Here is a 20602-nt window from a genome sequence, read left to right on the forward strand (position 1 = left end):
GCCCTACAGAGACGAGAGGCATTGGAAATAATAACAGTGACACCAGTTTATTCTATAGCTCTTCCAAATGCATTCAATCGTTTCCTAGCGCCCTGTATAATAGGTGCTAATGTTATCACATAACAATAATACACATTTGAGGGCAAAGTAGGCGTACAACAACACACTAAAGAAAAGCCATAACACAATGTGAGCTGCCAGATGTAAGAAGATCAGACCCGAGGAAACCAACTGTCTGATCTTGGACAAAGTGGCTCATCTCTCATATCGTCTCAATTTCGCTATTTGCCAATAGTGATGCATTCATAAACAATCTATCGCATCATGGCTCAGTGAGCTGAATGCTCAGTGCTGACAAAATGTAGTCATCTAGACGTGGCGAGTTCCATTCTCGGCATTCCATCATTCACACGTCAATACATCTAGGATCATGAATTGGTGAACTAACAAGTGCAGGTGAAGTTCAGAAACGGCAGAGTAGCTCTACACAAAAAGTTGATATATAAAGACAATGGATACAACACGTCCTCAACTTTAGGTGACCTCACCTGTTTCGCACCGATTGCAACAATATAACTAAAACCAAGGAGTCACTGCGAAAATGATTGAGTGAGGGTTGTTAGTGACATTCTGAGGTGCACGGGACACTTATGCATAAATATAATTATTTCTGTTTTTTTTTAAAAATAAGACTCTAGCAAACGTAAGACGAAAGCAACAATGTAAAAGTTTATTTTCTCATAAAACAACGGAAAATCGATGCTCGCATTTATCGAAGGTACGGGTGCAGTGCAAATGTTTTTGAATGTTCGTCCCATCGTGTGAGCATCAGCCTTCCGAAAGTTAACATTCCAGCGGCAAAATAAGGGCTGACAGAGCGCCAACGTGCCCGAGTGTGGGAGCCTGTCAAAGAAACACCAGACTTTACTCCCACAAAGACATTTGCAACAAAAGTATTTTAAATGCTCGGTCTGGCTTTACAATCTATATCCACAGTATGAGATCTACAGTTATTTAAAAAACATGTTAAATGAAATTACTCTCTCAGCCAACTGCTTGCTTAGTAGGGTCGTTCTTGAGAACGTATCTATGTTTATTTTTTTTTAGGGGGGTGCATAAAAGGCTGAAAAACCTGGCGCTTGGTTGGAAATTACTTTTTGTGCTGGGATACATTCTCAAACGTCTGCTTGTTCTATAACACCCTGCATCGTCGAACCCACATTTATTTTTTCACAGAGCCGCTCGGTGTTTAATGCCTGGGTCCGTGGAATGTCCCTAATTGATTACAGTCACGCGGTCACGTTGCGGGCCCAACAAGCCTAAATGTAATTCTGTCCCCCTCTGCAGTCCCGCAGGCTGCGGCAGAGCACAAGCAGTGTCTGTGAGCCTCCCGCCCGGGGTGAGCATCGGCATCATCGATTATCCCGATCGGTCAAGCGGCTCTGTCAATAACCCTTCTAATCGTAGCGGCTTCTGCGATAGGTGTTTTTACGCCTCACGCGCTCTGCGTGTGACCTCTGTGGTAATGCTCCTATACGTATGTAGTACACAGAGGCATCTCTGATGTGCCTTCTCTGGACATTAAATACAGGCTTCTCTGGTCAGGCAGCCACACCTATTAAATGCAGGCACATCCGATAGGCTTCTTGTTACATTTAATGCAGGCATCTATGATGAGGTTTCTCATGACGTAAAATGGCGGCCTCTGAGATGAAGCTTCTCAGTGCAATAAACCACAGGCCGCTGTGATGAGGCGTCGCACTGCATCAAATTCAGGCTGCTGGGATGAGTGCGGTGTCCCTGAAGTGGACACCGCAAAAATATAACTATATGGAGCGTGGTGTCCCTAGTGGGCGCCCCGCTCATTTAAGAAATAACAAAAACATACAATTTTGAGGGCATAGCGTTGCAGCATCGCGTTTCGTGAACGAATGACAAAAAGAAAGTGCCTACCAACTAATTGAAGGAGACAGTCTAACCACAAGTAAAAGATCCCGTCTGGGTGGGCGGGGCCAAAAGGAGACAGGGCGGTAACAAGGAAGGACTAAAAAGCCTCACTGACAATGGAAAGCCAGGGTTTAGCATGCACGATGACGCAAGCCAATGGAAAGAAGGGGCGGAGCCTAGAGTCCACTTCTGAAATTGGCTTGATTACAAGAAGGCTCGCAGAGCGAGCACTGCATGCGCACTGCAACGCTAGGTGAGACCTAAAAATGTAAGTTTAATTTTTTTCGTAGTCTGTTAGCTCACTTTTTTTTACCAATCTAAGTGGCATTTCTAATCTTAGATTGGTCAATTAAAAAATACGAACAGAAAATGGCGCCAAATTGCTGCTTTCTTCAACTAGTTCCAGCCAGTGTAATGTAATTACCTGTTATAATGGGTGATATTACAAGGCGATCCAGGCACTACTGGGATTTTGGTCCTGTTCTATCTGCTATATCTGCATTTGGGCAATTTATACTGCCACTGTTTCTCCGGATTAAAATCAGAATTATTGTGCCGCCACATAAATGATTAAATGGCAAAGCTGCCCTTTGCTCAGAGAGTGCCTCATGTGACACCAAATTTGGTGACTCTCCCATTCGTTCTCTTTAACTGTCTGTTTGTTGAAGAAAAGGAGAGGGGTAATGGAGTATAATATTAGGCCTCGGCGGAGTTTGCGGAGTTCCACGTGAAAAAGTCTGCGTAGTTCCACAAGCGTTAGCGCAGATCTTCCTGCCACTAGGGTAGAAATTCTACCCGAGTGGCAGCTTGCGCACGCCAACTGACAGTGGCGAGCACGAGCGGGGAAAAACTCCATCTCACTACAGTTTTCTGCATACCGTGAGCTCCACCGAGTGCAGAAAACTCTGCAAACTCCGTAAACGGAGCGGAGATCACCGCCCAGACCTATAAAATATGGAGGTTTTGGGGGCAAGAGAAAGGAGAGCCATGAGTAGAAAAGCAGTCAAAATGCAAAAATGTGCACATGAACCCTCCTTTGGAACCACGGCTGAAGAAGACTGCTTTAGGCTGCTCCTACGCCCCTCTAAAGGTCTACTGTCTACGCCATAGGCGTCGGCTCATCTCACACATGCTACTGACTGGCCCTATTGCAAGGAATGTTCTTTTGACTGTGGCCATTGAGAAGGAGAAAAAACAGGAATACTCTTATCAAGATCACTTTTCGCCCAACCTCCACCTCCTGCTCTCTATTGGGCTGTCAAACATTTGGCGATTTTCACCTGCATGCAAATAACATTTACCACCAAGGGCTAGATGTATTTTAAATTTTCTTTTGCTCACTTTTAGGAACGAATGTGAGGCAGCTTTTATTTTACTGTTTTGTGTCTAGCTATTTTACTATTTTGTGCTCTTGAAAATCCCCCCGTTTGGCATTTTTTTAATGTGGCAGGCAGTTATTACTGACGGTTAATAATAAATCCGGAGCGGTGCAGTCTGATTCGGGGGTCTATGGGCGAAACTCTGCTTTGTGAGTAAAAGAACGAAGGAGAATGGCTTGTTGCAACTGTCTGGTAGCTGGAATGGGCATTGCTTTTAATTGCAGCATGAAAGTTATTTTGGCCTGGAAAGGTGCCCTTCCCTCAGCACAAATAGCACTTTGTTCTGCTTTGCATCGCGTCACAGGAGCATTTCTTGGGGAAAATGTGGGCAGATTTGTGCAAGTACCCATAGTTTTTGAGCTAATAATCTAGGAAGACCGGGCTTTGTGTCAAAACCCCTCTTTGAAGCAGGTGCTAATATGAAGACCTGGGGGCATATGACATAAAGTGCTCCGGCGGCGCAAAAGGTGTTTGAGCCCTATTTGCACATCCGGTGCACTTTGGTATTACAGAAGGGGCTTCAGACGCTTGTGCGGCCTCTACTGTAATACCAATAGCGCTGGCGCACATAAAGTGCCAGCGCTATCTTCAAAGGGACGTTCCCAAATTTGCATGAGGGCGTGCCCCATGCAAATGAGGGAATCCCTTTGCTTCTGCGCCCGCGTTGTATTACTGATATGGGCGCAGAGGCAGTGAAGCCGTCAGGAGGCGCACTGATAGTGCGCCAACTAAAAGGTTGTGTTCTGTCAGTGCGCCCCGTGATTACAGGCCTCTGGAGTGGATGAAGGGGGCAGCGCATTCCCCATAATGCTGCGCAGTTTCCTTCATTGTGCCGGGAGCACATTTTTAAAGGTGCACCTGGCGCAATGAAGGAAAATGCGCCAGATGTTTAATGCGGCCCATGTTTTGTTTTCATCAAATATTCCACACATTGTAGGTGTGCTGCATATAGTACAATGTCTGAATTGTTTATAAATGTGTCTAGGCACGCACTTTTGCACTGGAAGAGAAGTTTCTCTCTCTGCACCATGGTGCAAAGGCTGCGCATGGTGAGCGGCTGCAGTCTGTGCACCAGCACAGGAGCAGTGAGCAGCAGCCGAAGTTTTAATGAATAGAGCTCTGTGGTGCCTTCTAGCGCTTGCGCAACTCAGCGCTGTAATGTGTTGCGCTTTTAAATAAATCTGCACCTTAGTGTCTCTTCCTACACAAAAACAATCCTGCCTGTAACGCAGACACCCTTGCAGTATGGTGCAGGGGTGCCTATGTTGGCGCTATGCTGCACACAGTGCGCCAGCGCTAGGAGATAGCAGAAATCTCTTAGTTGATAGGGTGCATTTCTGTTGTACCCCTTTCATGCAATGCTGCCCTGCATTGTGACAAAAATGAGTAAATATGCTCCAGACCCTTTACATAGCACTGCGATTGAGGTACCAAGACCCCTGCAATAAGGTTGCCATGGCGTGTTTCATGCCAGTGAGCTGTAAATCCTTTTTTCTGGAACATCTAGGCGCCTCTTTACCGCTTCCCGGACCATGGAGGTGATTTGGACCATGGATGCTGTTTCATTACATAGTTTTGGTATTTATGTAATGCAGGCCAAGCGCCGAGAAGAAGCAGACTTTCCAACAGGGAGATATGCGACAATCAAGCCGTTTCTTGGCACGGGCAGCACAGATGACTGACGCAGACGCCACTGGCTGGGGAGGAGGAGGAACACTGTCCTGCCTCTCTACCACCCGGTGACCCCTAAATCAATTCATCTTCACAGACATCAGTTCATCAAAATGCCCCTGATGGCGGAAGTGACATCACACACCCTTTCACTTCCTACAGCATCACAGGGCAGGCCCCTGACCCCATAGCAGGGCTCCTGGAGCTTTGCTTGCTTTCTTGTCCTCCTTCTGTCCTTGTGGCCCTGACACCAGGGTTAGAAACGGGCAAGCTCTGGTCAACAACTGCTATCCGCATGGAAGGCGACATTTCACTATTTCAGGCGCAGTTCAGGCGCTGCATAGTTAAACTGGCCAGCTGGAAGAATCACAACTATCTCTGCTTTCATTCTGATCAGGCAGAAGTTCTCATTTTTGGGAATCCCTCCATCTGGTCCCATGAGTGGTGGCCTCATTCTTTGGGTGAATGCCCGGCACCCGCAACTTCGTCCAGGAACTTACGAATTCTATTTGACAACATGCTGGACACAGCCATAACAGATACAATACATTAAAACGATATCAAATTCATTAAATAAGCATTTTTCATTCTGTGAAACAACTCTAAAGTGGCAGCTGCATATTAACAAATTCATTTCAACTTGTTTCCTACTCTTGAGACAACTTAGGAAGGTGATCCACAGTATTCCAGACAATTGCTGGGGCAAACCTTGGCCCTTAATAGACTGGATTACTGAAATGCCCTATAAATCGGGCTCACCGAGTACCTTACCAGGAGGTTAAAACCTATACAGAATGCAGCAGCCAGACAGATCTCTGTTAAGAGAAAATATGACAGTGTTGCCTCCTATTAGACAGTTTCATTGGCTGCCTTTGAAGGGGAGATGCCCACAAAGCTCTATATCACGCAACGCGGGGCTCATATGTCTCAGATATGTTACAAATATACTGTCCCTCCACACTTCCATGGTGGTCTTCTGCCCTCCAGACTTCCATGGTGGTCTTCTGCCCTCCAGACTTCCATGGTGGTCTTCTGCCCCCCAGACTTCCATGGTGGTCTTCTGCCCTCCAGACTTCCATGGTGGTCTTCTGCCCCCCAGACTTCCATGGTGGTCTTCTGCCCCCCAGACTTCCATGATGGTCTTCTGCCCTCCACACTTCCATGGTGGTCTTCTGCCCTCCAGACTTCCATGGTGGTCTTCTGCCCTCCAGACTTCCATGGTGGTCTTCTGCCCCCCAGACTTCCATGGTGGTCTTCTGCCCTCCAGACTTCCATGGTGGTCTTCTGCCCTCCAGACTTCCATGGTGGTCTTCTGCCCCCCAGACTTCCATGGTGGTCTTCTGCCCCCCAGACTTCCATGATGGTCTTCTGCCCTCCAGACTGCCATGGTGGTCTTCTGCCCTCCAGACTTCCATGGTGGTCTTCTGCCCTCCAGACTTCCATGGTGGTCTTCTGCCCTCCAGACACTTCCATGGTGGTCTTCTGTCCTCCAGACTTCCATGGGGGTCTTCTGCCCTCCAGACTTCCATGGTGGTCTTCTGCCCCCCAGACTTCCATGATGGTCTTCTGCTGGCCAAATTGCCATTCCAAAGTTTTGTGAATTATGCCTAGGGGGCAAGGCTGTGTCCGTGTTTACTGCCCAGGCCTGGAAAAAGCTGCCTTTGGCTCTTTGTCTTCAGCCGGGCTCACAAAAATTTCGTAAACCCATATTATTGTCATTAAAACAAAATGTGATTACCTTATTTAAAAAAAATAAATAAATAACATTAGTACTATTAATATGAAAATAAAATATGACAACTTCATTCCTGAAATTAAAATTGCCATTACTGACTTTAATCTACTTTTTTTTTACAAGAACATTAAGTTATCCTTTTTGCAGAAGTCATCTTTTTAGATTTTTCCAAAACCGTAGAACAATTACGGAGCAGTCAGTTTTCAGAAGATAGGTGCCTGCTTCTTTTGCATTTGTAATACTGAGAACTCCTTATTTCGGAAGGACAGAAATGTAATACTTAGTGTACTTTAGGCCTGGGCGGTGAACTGCGCTCCGTTCGCGGAGTTTTCTGCACTCCGCGGAGCTTGCGGAGTGCAGAAAACTCTGCTTCGCGATGTATAGCGGCGTTTTTTCCCCGCTCGCGATCGCAAATGGTAAGTTTGCGATCCTGAACGGTAAGTTCGCGAGCTGCCGCTCGGGTAGAATTTCTACCCAAGCAGCAGGAGTACCAGCACAAACTGCAGTTCGCACTGCACTCAGCCACTCGCTGAACTTTTGTAACTTCGCAGAGTTCCGCATAGCAAAACTCCGCGAATTACGTCCAGGTATAGTGTACATATGGGGGAGGGCACAACAAGTTTGTACATTTTAGACTGTGATATGAGAAAAGCTGAGCTGAAATTCCAGCTTTCCCTCCCCCCAGCCCTGACTTTTTGAGTCTGTTCCTCATTTTCAGTAACTAATGAGCCAGTATGTTTTATAACATGTCCACATATATTGCAGGAATGGCCATGATGGACTATCATTTACTGCAGCCATTTGCACAATATTTAGAACTTCTTCAGCGTTTTGGGGAGTCCTGTTTTACAGCGGCGGCTCCTCTGCAATGGCGGAGGAGCATTGCCCCACTGCCTGGCTCAGAGCCAGCAAATGAAAAATAAAAGGGACGGAGTCGAGGCATGGGAGGAGGAGTGCTATGTGCCTCCGGCCGGCCAAACACAAATGCGTACTTAGGTTTCTCCAGCCCGGCTGCATGGAAGAGCTGGGCTGGAGAAACCCCACAGCCTCCCTGGTCTGAGCGGAGCGTCTTTCCAGCCTGCATAGGCCAATCTCTGCACTGCAGCACGAGGATTGGATGGGAGTCTGTCCCAGGCGCTACTGGGACCACGAAGAGGACAGGAGTCACGACACGGGAGGCAGCCGGCGGCTTTAGGTAAGTTCTTTTTTTTAATATATTATTACTAACCCACGCCTGTGTGATACCCCCCACGCGCTCCCCCTCCCGCGTTCCATCCACCCATCCCACCACCCTTTCTTGCGGTGGCCGCCAACAACAAGACACCAGCGTTAGGCTGCCAAAAACATGAGTCATTTACACTTGTACGGAACGACCAGTACAGTTGATGGTAATTTAAGAAAATATAGAAAATAATAAAGCACGGAAATTTGACAGTAACCATCTTACAAACAACCTCCCCCTTTCTAAAGAATTCCTGCAAGTTCTACACAGAGGCAAAATTGGGAGCAGAAGAGAGTCCATACACAGAATGTGCATTGCAGATAAAAGACACTGTCTAGATCACAACACAAACTAAACGGCCTCTGGACTCACTCAATGGCACCGCTAACGGACTGGGGTCAGATGTAAATACTTATTAGTTAACTGTGTAAGCCCATCATCCCTGCTGGTATGTGGAAGTGTGTATAAAGGAAAGGTGTTGACTGCAGCATGTGCCCTAGCAGCTGAGCACGAGGCAAGCCATGTGTTTTTAGGCTTTACAGAAACTGACATTGTACCGGAAGGAATGATGCAAAATGAAGTGCTGGATGATTGACATTGAATGGCCGGAGTCTGATTGGCTGTTGGAATGTACATTGGCCGGAGGGAGTTAGAGAGAAAGAGAAAGAGAGGGAGAGAGCGCGAGAGAGAGAGAGAGCGCAAGAGAGAGAGAGAGAGAGAAAGAGAAAGAGAAAGAGAAAGAGAGAGATTTGTTTCCAGACTGTTGAGGGGGTTGAGAGCTAATTTGCCAGAGGTAGAAGAGTAGCGTATGTGGCCAGCAATAGGCCCAGCTCTAGAGGAGAGACAGGTGGCCAGGCCCACCCAAGGGAACCCAGTAGACTTCGCCTAGAGACCTGTAGGTGAGTTGGCGCTATATAAACCGAAGTTAACCGAAGTTAACAAGGCCCATGCAGAAGAGTGTCCGTTTGTGTTTCTTTTTCAATGTTTGACATGTGCCTGCTCCTGTCCTCTGTGCCTAGCATCTCACTCACATGAGAGCTGAGGGAAAAGCACTTTTTTGCTGCAACATATTCAAGGTTTTCTTTATTTGCCCACGAGGACGGGACACTCTCAATATCCGCCAGGGAAACTTTCTCCCGGGTCAAGACCTTGACCGGTAAACTACCAATTGAAAAGGTTACTTGTTTTCTGAGAAAAATGGCAATTTCTTTCCTTAAGGAGATTCTTGAAAGGCCCTAAGCTGGTGCCTGCATGTAATGTGTAAACTTCTCTGTATTCTTTTTTACACTCAAAACCTTGAAACAGCAAACCAGACAAACACATAACTGTGTGATTGTGACGCACCTCCAGACCACTTATTACCCCAAAAGAGTCCCAAAATTGTGAGTGTTATAGCTCACACGGTGTGCATCTCCACTGCTCCTGCCGTTTCCAAGGCGCAGTCTCCAAGACCAATGACACCTTAACACAAACGTGGAAAGCACCACCTGCACCAGAAATAATGGTGTCTGTCCACTGTAGGTATTATATAAAGTGTTCTTTATTCTTCTTGGTCACAAAACAACAGCCAAACAGCCAACGTGTTTCGTCCAACTGGTGTAAACTTCATCAGGGCTTAAGATAAGGTCTTCTAGGGTAGTAAATCTTCGCAGATGTAGAAGAAGGTTTGTGTTCTGTGTAAGTGCTCAAATGTAACTGCACCCTCATGGATCCAGAGACAGTTAAAAACAAAATTGCTTCTGTGCTGTAACCAGTAGCGGTGAGGGACGGTACGTATTTTCGTCCTCTTGCGTTGTTAGTGTTTGTATTCTTTTTAACCTGGTAGTTCTCCCCTGTTTGGATTAAACATCGCTTAGGAATAGTATAGAAAACTGTAAAACACCTTTGAAGTGGTTTGTTCATGACTGTGCTGTTTTAACTTTGTCATGAAATAGAAAAATGCAGTCTAACTTCATTTTCCCAGTTGCATAAAAATGCACCCTAGGCCAGAAACAATACAGCAGGGTGGCAACCTAGCCACGACTGTTTAATGATGAAACAGTTATCGTCTCTGAAAGGTTGATAGGGCTGGGTCAGAGTCAATCACATGCCAAAGAATACTTATTTTGGTGTTTGCCATGTGACTTTGTCTGCCCCATCCTTTGCCCCCTTACAAAGGCAGCAAGATGCTTTAAATCTCCCTTTTGTGCCTTTTTCTAAAACCGTACCTCTCTATGAAAACTGTCATTGCGGCAAGAGCTTTAAACGAACCGTACCTTTGAGAGACACTGAATCTCATGTAAAATGGCGTTTAATTTCTATTGTTTTAATCTGCGTTTCTTGCCCATTATCCATCACAATGCATCATTTACTGATTTCACCAAATATTTACCAAGAGGAACCTATCTCCCTCCTAACTATAAATCATCTTTTGTTCTCATCAATGTTATTTGTCCGCATTGTATTAAACATCTCAATCGTTAGCATTCCCTGGCACCACAAAAGGTGAGAAATTGGTAGGTTTGATGCATGGATTTATGAACTCTGACATAAGTGAAGAAGATCAGATTCCTGTGAAAACTGATTCGCCTGAATCCCGGCCTTGGCGCTAGACTCAACAAAGTGTGATTCGGGCCAAATCACTAAGGGTCTGATTTAGATCTTGGCGGGACTGGTCTCGCAGTCGATTTTTTGCGGTCTTCCCACTTGCCGCCTTGGCAGTCCGCCTGCCCGACTCAGATGTTGGCTGCGCATTGGAGGGAAGATTGCCACAGTCCCGCCGACTCCGCCAGGATCTGTCTCCTGCACGGACGACGTCAGCGACTGAAACAGCTGTTGGAGGAAGTTCCGCCGAGATTTCCTCCGTCCAGATCACAAAGTGTCTTTCCGGGAGGCAACTGTAGTGGAGAAACCTCCAAGCCCGGGTTTGGGGAAACAAAGAAAAAAAGGTGAAAAATACAATTTTTCTCGGGGCCAGACCACCGATTCCATTTTTAACGCCGTTATCCAGGTCCTCCCTGTCCTGCTGCTACTTGACCACGACGTTCAGCCAACCCTTTGTCGCCAGATTCTAAGATATGCTTTGTGGTGGGTGTGCATGTACACTCATTGGCGTGTGCAATGCTATATGTAAAAACAATGATTAGTACACTTTACCTACATGTACATATTGAAATATACACAACATATATGTGTGCTGAGATGTAAATAAGTAGTACTTACCTGTCTCCACGCTACCATTGCCTCAATACATCAAGACTCCGCCACCAGGACATCACCAGCTCAATGGGAACATCTAAATCAGCTCGGCGCAATCCCGCCGGCCTGATGGCAATGGAGTACTGCTAGCCAGCTGATAAGACCGCCACCGCACCGGTCTCATGTCTATTGCCACAAAATCTAAATACGGCGGGCGGGCCACTGTCAAATTGACGGAGTACTTGGGACCACCGCCGCAGTGGGACGGCAGTAAGAAAGCAAGATTTAAATCAGTCTCTTAATCTCTGTGTGCCGAATTGTGTGTCAAATTGATTTTTGTAATGATGTACAGAATAACTGTAAGAATTTAGATTATTTATTTAAGGTGAGTGACTACTCACCACAAGGAACAATCACAATTTTTGTCAGGGTGAACCACTGAAGTCACTCAATTAGGTTGAGCTCGACCCCCTGGAGCTTAAGTCCAGAGAGAGCAGGCTTAATTTAGGACAAAGTGTAAAATATTTATTCACTACCAAAACAGTAATAAAGTCAAATCATCAAGCAATAAAAATCCCAAACCGAATTAGAAAAATAGACAACATTATAGTTAATAAAATGACACTAAAATAATCAAAAATCAAATCCGGAGAACCAGATTTGATTTTTTAAAGATTTGAGGCAAAATAGCATATGAAAATGCAAACGACAATTCTAGTCAATGGTCGTGGTAGACCGGGACCTAGGTGAAATGTCAGGCTGACCGCGATCGAGTACGAATTTGCTAAGCCAACGTGGTTCGACATGGTCGGAGGTTTTACCTTGGGATTTAGTCTTAAAAATGGAAGTCAAACTCCTTCAGCACGGCAAGGTAGCAGGCGGTATCTGAAGAATTCTTCACAAAGTCAGTTAGGCATTGGTCTATGTTCCACTGAAGCCGTTGGTTTCGGTGGAAAATGCTCAGATTGGGAAAATTTGAAATTCGCGCACAGGGATATCCTCTAACCTACTGAATACTTTTAACAATTTCACCTAATCAAGATTTCTTTCCTCAGACTTACTCTCTTTTTTAGAGCTCGGAATCCTTCAGTGGGGCCAGGCAGCAGGCTGTATTAGACCGTGGATCGCATAAGGCCGCATTACTTCTCACGAGAGCCCACTGAATCATATTTGCTACTGCGGAGAAACTCTTAGTGGGAGAATCCTAATTTCTTAGCCCAGCAAGGCTGTGCCTTGGACGAATAGGTTGGGGTGGTTTGCCCTGGTCGTCTGGAGGTCTTTAAGGTCAAAAACTTACAAGTCCTAGGTTCTCAGAGCTGGTAGGAGATGTCCAGGTAGACACAACGAAGTGTCAAGACTCATTCCAGCAGAGGCCACCATCTCACAGACTCTTGGTCCTTCTCAAATCAATGGATAAAAGTTCCTGGTGGTAACCCTACCCACTTTTGCAGCAGTTCCCGTTTGCCCTACTGCAAACAATTCCAGTGTGTCTCACTGCTACAGTACACAATGGGAAAACCCTTATCCCCTGTGCAAAGCCTGTGTGCTCACCCAGAAGTGCAGCCAGGGTAATGAACAGTCCTCTCCTTTGTGGTCACTCTTAACCAGCTCAGGGGACAACTCACTGCCCACTGCGTTTGGTGCCTTCCTGACTGGGAGGACAAGGGCTGGGGGCCTTTCCTGGCATCAACTAACATTTGCATGCGACAGGGTAGACCCCTTTGATGTAAATTAAGTTCCTGATCACACATCAACTAGTCTTCCTCTCAGAGGAACAAAAACACCTCCCCACACTCAAGCCTTTGTCTCTGCTCTAGGAGCAGTTTTCACAACTCATCAGGGCTAATCACTCACTCAATTACTGCTGGAGAGCTGATGAAAATTACCCTCTTAAAGCTTCAGACAGGAAAAAAGTAACTTTCCTCAACATTTATTAAACATGCGACTTTACCATTGTATTGGGTTTCAATAAACTGGTTGTTCAATCATTGTTCTAGCTGGTCCCTAATTGTGGATAGCAAAATGAATATGTAATATCGCTTCCCAGTGTTTCTGTGCAGGCCAGCCAGGCATCCTACAGTGAAAATAGCGTTTGCGTGTTAGTCACTGTAAGGACATCTCAACTTAAAATTTCTACATGTCCTACTTTTAAACACCATGCACGCTGCATTTTGAGCTACAATGCCCATATAGGGCTAACTAATTATTATTTACTAGGAAGGATTTCTCCTGTCAAAAAGGGTGACTTTAACAGGTTGCATTTTAGCAGTCAAGCAACCCCGTGTAGGAACAGTCAGGCTACACCAGGTACGCCTGAAGGCATGTTTTCCCTGCCACTGTAGTGGATGTCACAATAGGTGCTGCAGTCCACAAACAGCATTTTACTTCCAGGTCCTGGTGCACTTTAAACCATATACTAGGGGCTTATAGGCAAATTAAATGTTCCATTTAGCAAAAAGCCAATTTAACAATGTTTTCGGGGAGCACAGGTATGTTACTACTGGTTAGCTCTGCTAGAGTGCACAGAGTTCTAAAGCCTGCAAAACAGATAGGGCAAAAATCAGGGGGACATTACCCAAGATGGTTATCTCCTACAGTCAAGTAGATTGTCTCCATGCAGCAATCCAATTTTCCATACCTCCTGCATATCCAATGATGTTCGTATCATGGTGGGCCTAACTAGTGTATGCTGCAGCAAAATTATAGCAAAATTGTGTGCGATTACGCAAAAGGATAACCCTGCATTTAGCACATTTTTCTCAGCACAAAATTCACTCTCATGTCCATAATGGACCTGAGGATACACTTTGCTCTCAGAGAATAGTTCTAATTACAACAGAACACGCACAGCAGCAGCTGCCAGCTGCTACTCGCTTTCTGTTCCTGTGCTCTTGCAATAAGCATTTTTGCCACAATTTATTAAAAATTATATGAGCAATGTTAATTGTGTCATTTTCAGTCATTTTGCATCAGAATAGTGACACGATATTACAGAATTTACTCTGATTACTCCAGCATAATTAAAATTTAGCCCGGGGATAATTAGCATATAAGTATGAATATAAACTGTGGGAATGTGGGGGAAGCCCTTAAGCCGAGCAACCCCGACAGAAGCAGAGATTTTAATGTCGCTCTCTCTGGTGTAAATCAGGACAAAGCTTCATTCCCAGGATGCACTTGGTTAGACTAAACTCCATGCTAGCTTGCTCATACTAGGAGGAGTTAGGTACCCTGAACAATGTTCTGAACAAGCCAAACTGATCTCTGTGAGAGTTTCCCTGTATGCGCCTCTGCAGCAGAGGCCAAGGTGCACAGACACATGGCCCTTGCTGCATCTAGCATCGCCTTTTCTGTTGGGCCTGCGAGGTGAGTACAACATCCGTACCACACCTATGTAAGAATGCGTTTTCAGGGTTAGCAATGGTCATGACAACTGTCCTTTTCGTTTAACCAAAGCAAGGTGTCTGTAGGCTGGTAATTTGGCAACTGCTTGACGAGTCATACACCACTGCCCTGCTTTCTTGACCTTTCCGCCAAACACTAAACCCTCTGTGTTTGCTGTTTTTAGTGCGGTCTTGTTTTTGCTGTATATATGGAGGGCGCTTGATTGATGACGCAGGCTGACGCTAATTCTGTTCAGTGTGATTGTGTCCGCTGCGTACTGTAATATTGGTGTCAAGCTCCATTCCCTTTTTGATGCTCGAGATCTATAATAGCCAAAGCAGCCCAGACGTCTGCCACATAGAGGCTGAACAAGAGAGGGCTGAGGTCACGGCCATGGTGCACCCCCTTATTAATATCGATCCTGGGGGGGAAAAGTGGAGACGCTGCTAAGCTTTATTTGAACCAAGGATCTGACTTAAAGCTGCTGGACAGCTTGCAACAGACAGTATGGAAGCCTGCAGCTAATAAATTTAATCCGCAATATGTCCCTATCAACTCCAACAAATGTCGTTTCGATGTCAATGAAGCGAGCATACAGTTGTTCCCCGGCATTAACATATTTGCAACCATAGACAGGGCTAAGGTTTTGTGTGATATGCCATTGAAGAAAGCCTGTTTGAAGATTGGCCAAAGATTTTGATAAGCAACCCAAAATTCTAATTCTTGTAATAACTCCAACATCAAGTAGTTACTGGTTTTATGTGGGAGGGTATTTTATATACAGAGTGCAGCAATGACCTCCGTCCGCGTATCCAGTAGGCCTTTGTTGTTTCTTGCCTGCTTCCCTCATGCATCTTGATAGCCCGCCCAGGTGTTTTCATGGCCCTCCCAGATTGAGAACCCTGGAGCCAGGCCTGGCCAGTGGGGTCACTGCCATGACAAGCCAAACATGGTTCGGAGCCAGCTAATACCACCCGAGAGAGGCCGTGGTAGGCCAGGCACGGACTGGATCCAAGCAGTCAAGGGCTGGACCGCCAAGTATTAGGCCTTGTCAAGCAGCTTCATGCAGACTCCCCAAGGCTCTCCGTGTCATGAAGTCAGACATTGCGAGACGCACCGGGGCCACTGGGGAGCGGCCGTCTCACCAGCTCCTGGTGTGTGTGTAGGCAATGCATATCAAGCCACCACTCTAGCTGCCATCCCTGTGGGCCATTAGGGGCCTTCAAGAGAGGGAAAACCTAGATCACCACATGTGAACAGGACCCTCCCCTAGGATTGCCACCGTGCCAGTATTTTACCGTATTTTTATGTCCATACCAGTAAAAAATACTGGGAGCAGCAGTGAAATCTGGTATTACCTCATCATGTATTGCGCAAACATCTCCAGCAGGGTTTTTCATAGTCCCATTTTTATGTCTAATAAAAAGGAGGAAATTTTCCCCTCCAAATCAAAGAAGCAACAATCTACTTCTCTTCCAGACTACAATCTCTGAATCGATGGGTGAAATCCACGTTCTCTCTTGCTTACAAAGAGAAAGGGTCAACCTGTCCTGGGTTTGCACAGGGAAGATCAGCCTGGGGGATGTCAGCTTCCTGGGTGGGGGGTTCAGCGGCCATCTTTTTTGGAAATGTGCAAGGCAGCGACTTGGGCGGTTCCTTCTACGTTTGCACGTGCACTATAAATTCAATGATGGAAAGGATTATGGTGAGTTTGGAGTAAAAATAGCATTAAAATTAAGGCTCCTTGTTTTGCGTTTTTATGAATTTTTACTGATACAGACAGAAAACGATATGTTTTCTGTCTGCATTTATTTTTAAAAGTGGATAAATACAGAAAATAATGTTTCTTTTAAGTGACTTTCCGAGCTGTCTTTATTGAATTGTAGCCTAACAGCTGAGCAGATGGACAGCATGGGAAATTAAAACACAGGATGACATTTCTTTAAATAATGGCATATGTCAATGTACATTTGTGGTATAATGCTAATATATAGTTGATATATTGTTAAGCAATATTTGTCAGTTTAGATACTGAAATCACGACAGGCATCAAAGTATGAGCGTGTGTTTTATCAGCTAAATAAATATGGAAATGTACAGTTTTACAACTACATTTATAGAGAAAACACAAAATAAATATGGATAAAATGGCCCAAAAATAAATATGGATAAATACAGACGGAAATGTTAAAAAACATAAATACCATAAAACCGGGGGCCTTCATTATAAATCAGTGGTGGAAACACTTGAATAAATCCCCCCAGAGCAGCATTTGTTTTACATCTTTTTCTCTTTTGTTCCTCCCAGGTGTTGGTTGACCATGCATTACTCTGAATGCCTTGGTATGCATTACTGTGAAATGTCTGCAACGACGAAGTAAATGAGAAATGTATGTTTTATTTGCTGAGTGGTAATTCCATTACACTGCGTTCTATCTTCCTCGTTACAAAGGTGATGGTTCAGTTAAAGCTTGGTATGTTCAAAGAGACGACACTTTTGAGCCCATACTTTCAGGCCGGGCCAGCCTTTGCCATGGGCGAGCTGGGCCCAACGAAGGGGTCCTCAAACTGACCGATGAACACAAAAGGGGGCCTATTGTGGCCTCATTTCACTCATCTGCAGCATTGAGGCTGGATAGGTCACGCCCTCCGCAAACCCGCATCAAACACCACTAGGCAAGCCCTGACCTGGAACCCTCAAGGGAAAAGGAAAAGAGGAAAGCCCAGAAACACCTGGCGCCGAGTCCTCAGGGCTGACTGCAATGAGAAGGGTTTCACCTGGAGTCAGATTGAAAGAAAAGACCAGGCCAGGGATGGCTGGAGAGTCCCTGGCCCCAGGAGGGGGCAGAAGGCAGGGCCGGACTGGCCGTAGCAGGCACCGTGCGTTTCACCGGTGGGCCGGTTTTAGACCCCTGGGGGATGTTTTTGCTACCGGGGCCAGTTTTGCAATGTCGGCCCCCTGCAACAAAAGCAGCACAAAGTATTACACTAGCATTCCCCCTCCCCCTATCCCCCCCCACCCCCTACCCGCCTCCGCAGCCGGCCGGTTTCGGTTCCCAGTCCGGCCCTGGACCAGTAGGCATAAGTAAGCAGTAGTGAGGATGCCAAATTATTTGGCACCACCCCCAGGCGCTATTTCAGTAAAGGTCAGCCCTGCTTGCAGGAAGGGAGAGGGTGCAGGAGGACTAGCTGTTGGGGGGGGGGGGAGGAGGGAGGGGGAGAGAGAGCGAGAGAGATTAATGTTCATGTGTACTTACCCGTGGCTGTACCCCGCTTTCAAGGGGGTTTCTTTCCCTTCACATAACCTGCACCCTGCTTCCCCCAGCCTGATTTGAGTCGGACATTACATGATGGAGGAGGTAAGTGCAAGGGAACCATTGTGGCTGTGGGGGGGGGGGGGTTGTGTCCCTGCAGTAAATCGACATGCAGACTCGGAAACACGTGAGATCCTGTGTAGGTGTACTGCAAACTAGACCCAGACGGTAAGAATGCCCCCCCCCCCCCAACACCAATCAAGAAGTTACTCTCTTCCGCCTCTCTGTGTACGTATTTTAGGGTGCATTGCATTATAGGGAGAGTCCCACACACACAAATTGGTGTGTTGCCGAAAAAAAACACACTCTTTAAGTATGGCGCCAAAACAGTGCGAGACAGCCCTGGTTACAAACAGTTTCTTATGGATGATGCTGACATGGGGCAGAGGTTTTTGGGGTGGTCGGTGTGCAGCATTATAAACCACGGATCCTAATGGGGAGGCCTCGAAGCGACCAGGGAGGGTCACCCTTATTCAGAGGCACGGGCAAAGTCCGTGGTTTGCAGGGGACACCGGCCCTCCCCGCCCTGGTTTATCATGAAGTCTCTTAGGACTCTCCGGTGAGGGGTTTGAATCCTCCAACCCTCACAGGAGAGGGTCTTGTTCCTGAGCCTGGTGAGTCCCTCCCTCAGGCAATGGTGGATGTCACTTGCTCCTAAGGCCGCAGGCAACCACCATTTTAAGGACGTAAATCTACTCAGTTCTGCCCAGCTCGGTACTAGGGGGGTCTCACCTGAGGCAGTTCTCGAAGCTGAAGCCACCAGCGGGGGGCGTGAGTGAGACCCCCAAGGCGAGCATGGTGGACGCACGAGCCTCCGTCAGCAGATTTCACGGACTGGACAAGCCGACAACCGGGTTACTTGGTGCCTACAGCGATGTTTCGTCGACTTCCCGTCTCCACCCTGATCTGTCTCCGTCTTTCTCTTAATAATGTTTCCCTCTCATTCTCTGCCAGATGTCTCTTCGTTTGTCTCTTCTTATAGCTTGTCTTTTGTCTGGTTTTCTCTGGCTCATCTCTTAGTATCTCATCCTCTGTGTCTTTGACTATTCTTATTATATACCTTTCACCTGTCTCTCTTCGTTAGTCTTATGCCAGTCTCCGTCAGTGTCTGCACAGTTCTCCCTTCGTCTATCTCTTCCCTTAACTTTCTTTTCTTGAATGCTGTCTCTTCTCCGTCTTATTTAGTTTGCCTCTCTTTTTTTAGCTTCTCCGTAGGCTCCTGTTTATCTCTCTCTCTTTCTCTGTCTCTTCTTTTGTTCTCTGGGTCGGTCTCCCTTCGGCTGGCTCTTCGCTTTCTCTTTCTTCACCTGGTCTCTGTCTTTCCTCAGTCTACTTGCACTAGTCTTTCTCTGTCAGCCTCTTTCTTGTCAGGATTCGTCTCTTCCTCTTCCCCTGTTCCCTTGACCGGTCTCTCCCCGCCTGTTTCTTCTCCTTCTCTTACTTCACCTGGTGTCTCTATGTCTTTCCCCATCCTCCGTGCGCTAGTCTCTGTCTATCAGCCTCTTCTGCGGCTGTGTCTCTCCCTCTTGTCTCTTCCCTTGATCTCTTGCTCGGTCTCTCTCCGTTTGTCTCTTCCCCTGGTCTCTCACTCTCTCTCTTTCGTGTCTCTGCTTCCTTTGGCGTCGACTGCTGACTCCCCGCTCTCCCCCCGCTTCTGTGTTGTCTCTTTCACTTTCGGTTTGAAGTCACGCGTCTTTTTGGATGAGCTCCAGGGCCCTGCCCGCCCAACGGCCCTCCCCGCCCAAAGGGGATTTTATTCTGCCTTGTTAAACTTGCAGAGCAGGTCGCCACTCTCTCCCCTCACACCCAGGGCCGCAGCGGGGGACCTGCGGGGCCAGGCCAGCCCATATTTCTGCCCGCCCGCCCCCCCTAAATCAGAGGCTCTCGTGTGTGACTGCTGTGGCACCGCACCTCCTCCAGCGCAGGCTTTTTCTATGTATTTAAAGCCAGCATTAAAATGACGATGACAGCCTTTTTCTGATTTGCTATCATTTGGAATTCTCCGACCAACACTAGTTTTAAAGGTAGGGTAAGATGATCTGCCAGGTATGTATGTGCAGAGACTTACGCATCATTTGCGCCTGCCATGTCAGTAATCTTGTAGTCCACACTTTGCCTTGCCTTCTGCCGCCACATTGCTGGTTGGAGTTCATGTTTTAATGAGGCATGGTTTCTAGTACATTGTTCCTCCTAAAAGTTGAAGAGTGTGGGTGAGTGCGGTGAACAACATGCTAATTTTACAGCCACAGTTTCTGCACTAACAGCTTTTCTGCTTTTGTGGTGGAACTCTCCAAAATAGTGAGTGCATCGCAAACTCAATTTTGCTGAAACAAGTAACGTCCGTTCTTTGTTGTGAAAACCCACTTCTGTGCTACAGTCAGTATTTTTTGTCTCAAATGACTCAATATCCTTCAGAAGTGAAAGGTTGGGGCTTCTGAATGTCATTTTAAAACTCAGTTGTAAAATGCAATCTCTCAAAAGTGGTCATGCGCAGCCTTACCATGCCATTCATTTCACGGAGAAAAATAATCACTTCTTCTAGTGCCACCATGCAGAAGGCGTCCGTGACCGTGAAGGTTCAGGTCAACTTGGAGAGAGAGGCCTTCTTTCCATCTCACCACTCGACGAATATCCTGTTCACTGCTCAGGGTTCGGCAGTGCACACATATAGTAAAGTGAGGCTAAGGCAGCATCCTTACCACGCACCATTACGTGGTGCCAAATTGCAATAAAAGAGAAAAACCGGGGAGGAGGGGGGGCTCTCTAGTCTGGT

The 20602-nt window shown here is 46.6% G+C and overlaps 1 protein-coding gene across 1 annotated transcript in view; it reads right to left on the reverse strand.

Moving 5' to 3' along the window:
- Positions 1 to 19516, reverse strand: part of LOC146869055 (proteasome subunit beta type-7-like) — a 50618-nt gene extending 31102 nt beyond the window's left edge. Inside the window, exon 1 of the mRNA XM_085647137.1 lies at positions 18562 to 19516. Coding sequence (XP_085503263.1) covers positions 18562 to 18626 — 65 coding nt within the window. The 5' untranslated portion in view covers positions 18627 to 19516. The remainder of the gene's footprint in view (positions 1 to 18561) is intronic.
- Between the last annotated feature and the right edge of the window lie 1086 nt (positions 19517 to 20602).

This window comes from Triturus cristatus, chromosome 1_1 (assembly GCF_964204655.1).
Source record: "Triturus cristatus chromosome 1_1, aTriCri1.1, whole genome shotgun sequence".
NCBI classification, from domain to species: domain Eukaryota; kingdom Metazoa; phylum Chordata; class Amphibia; order Caudata; family Salamandridae; genus Triturus; species Triturus cristatus.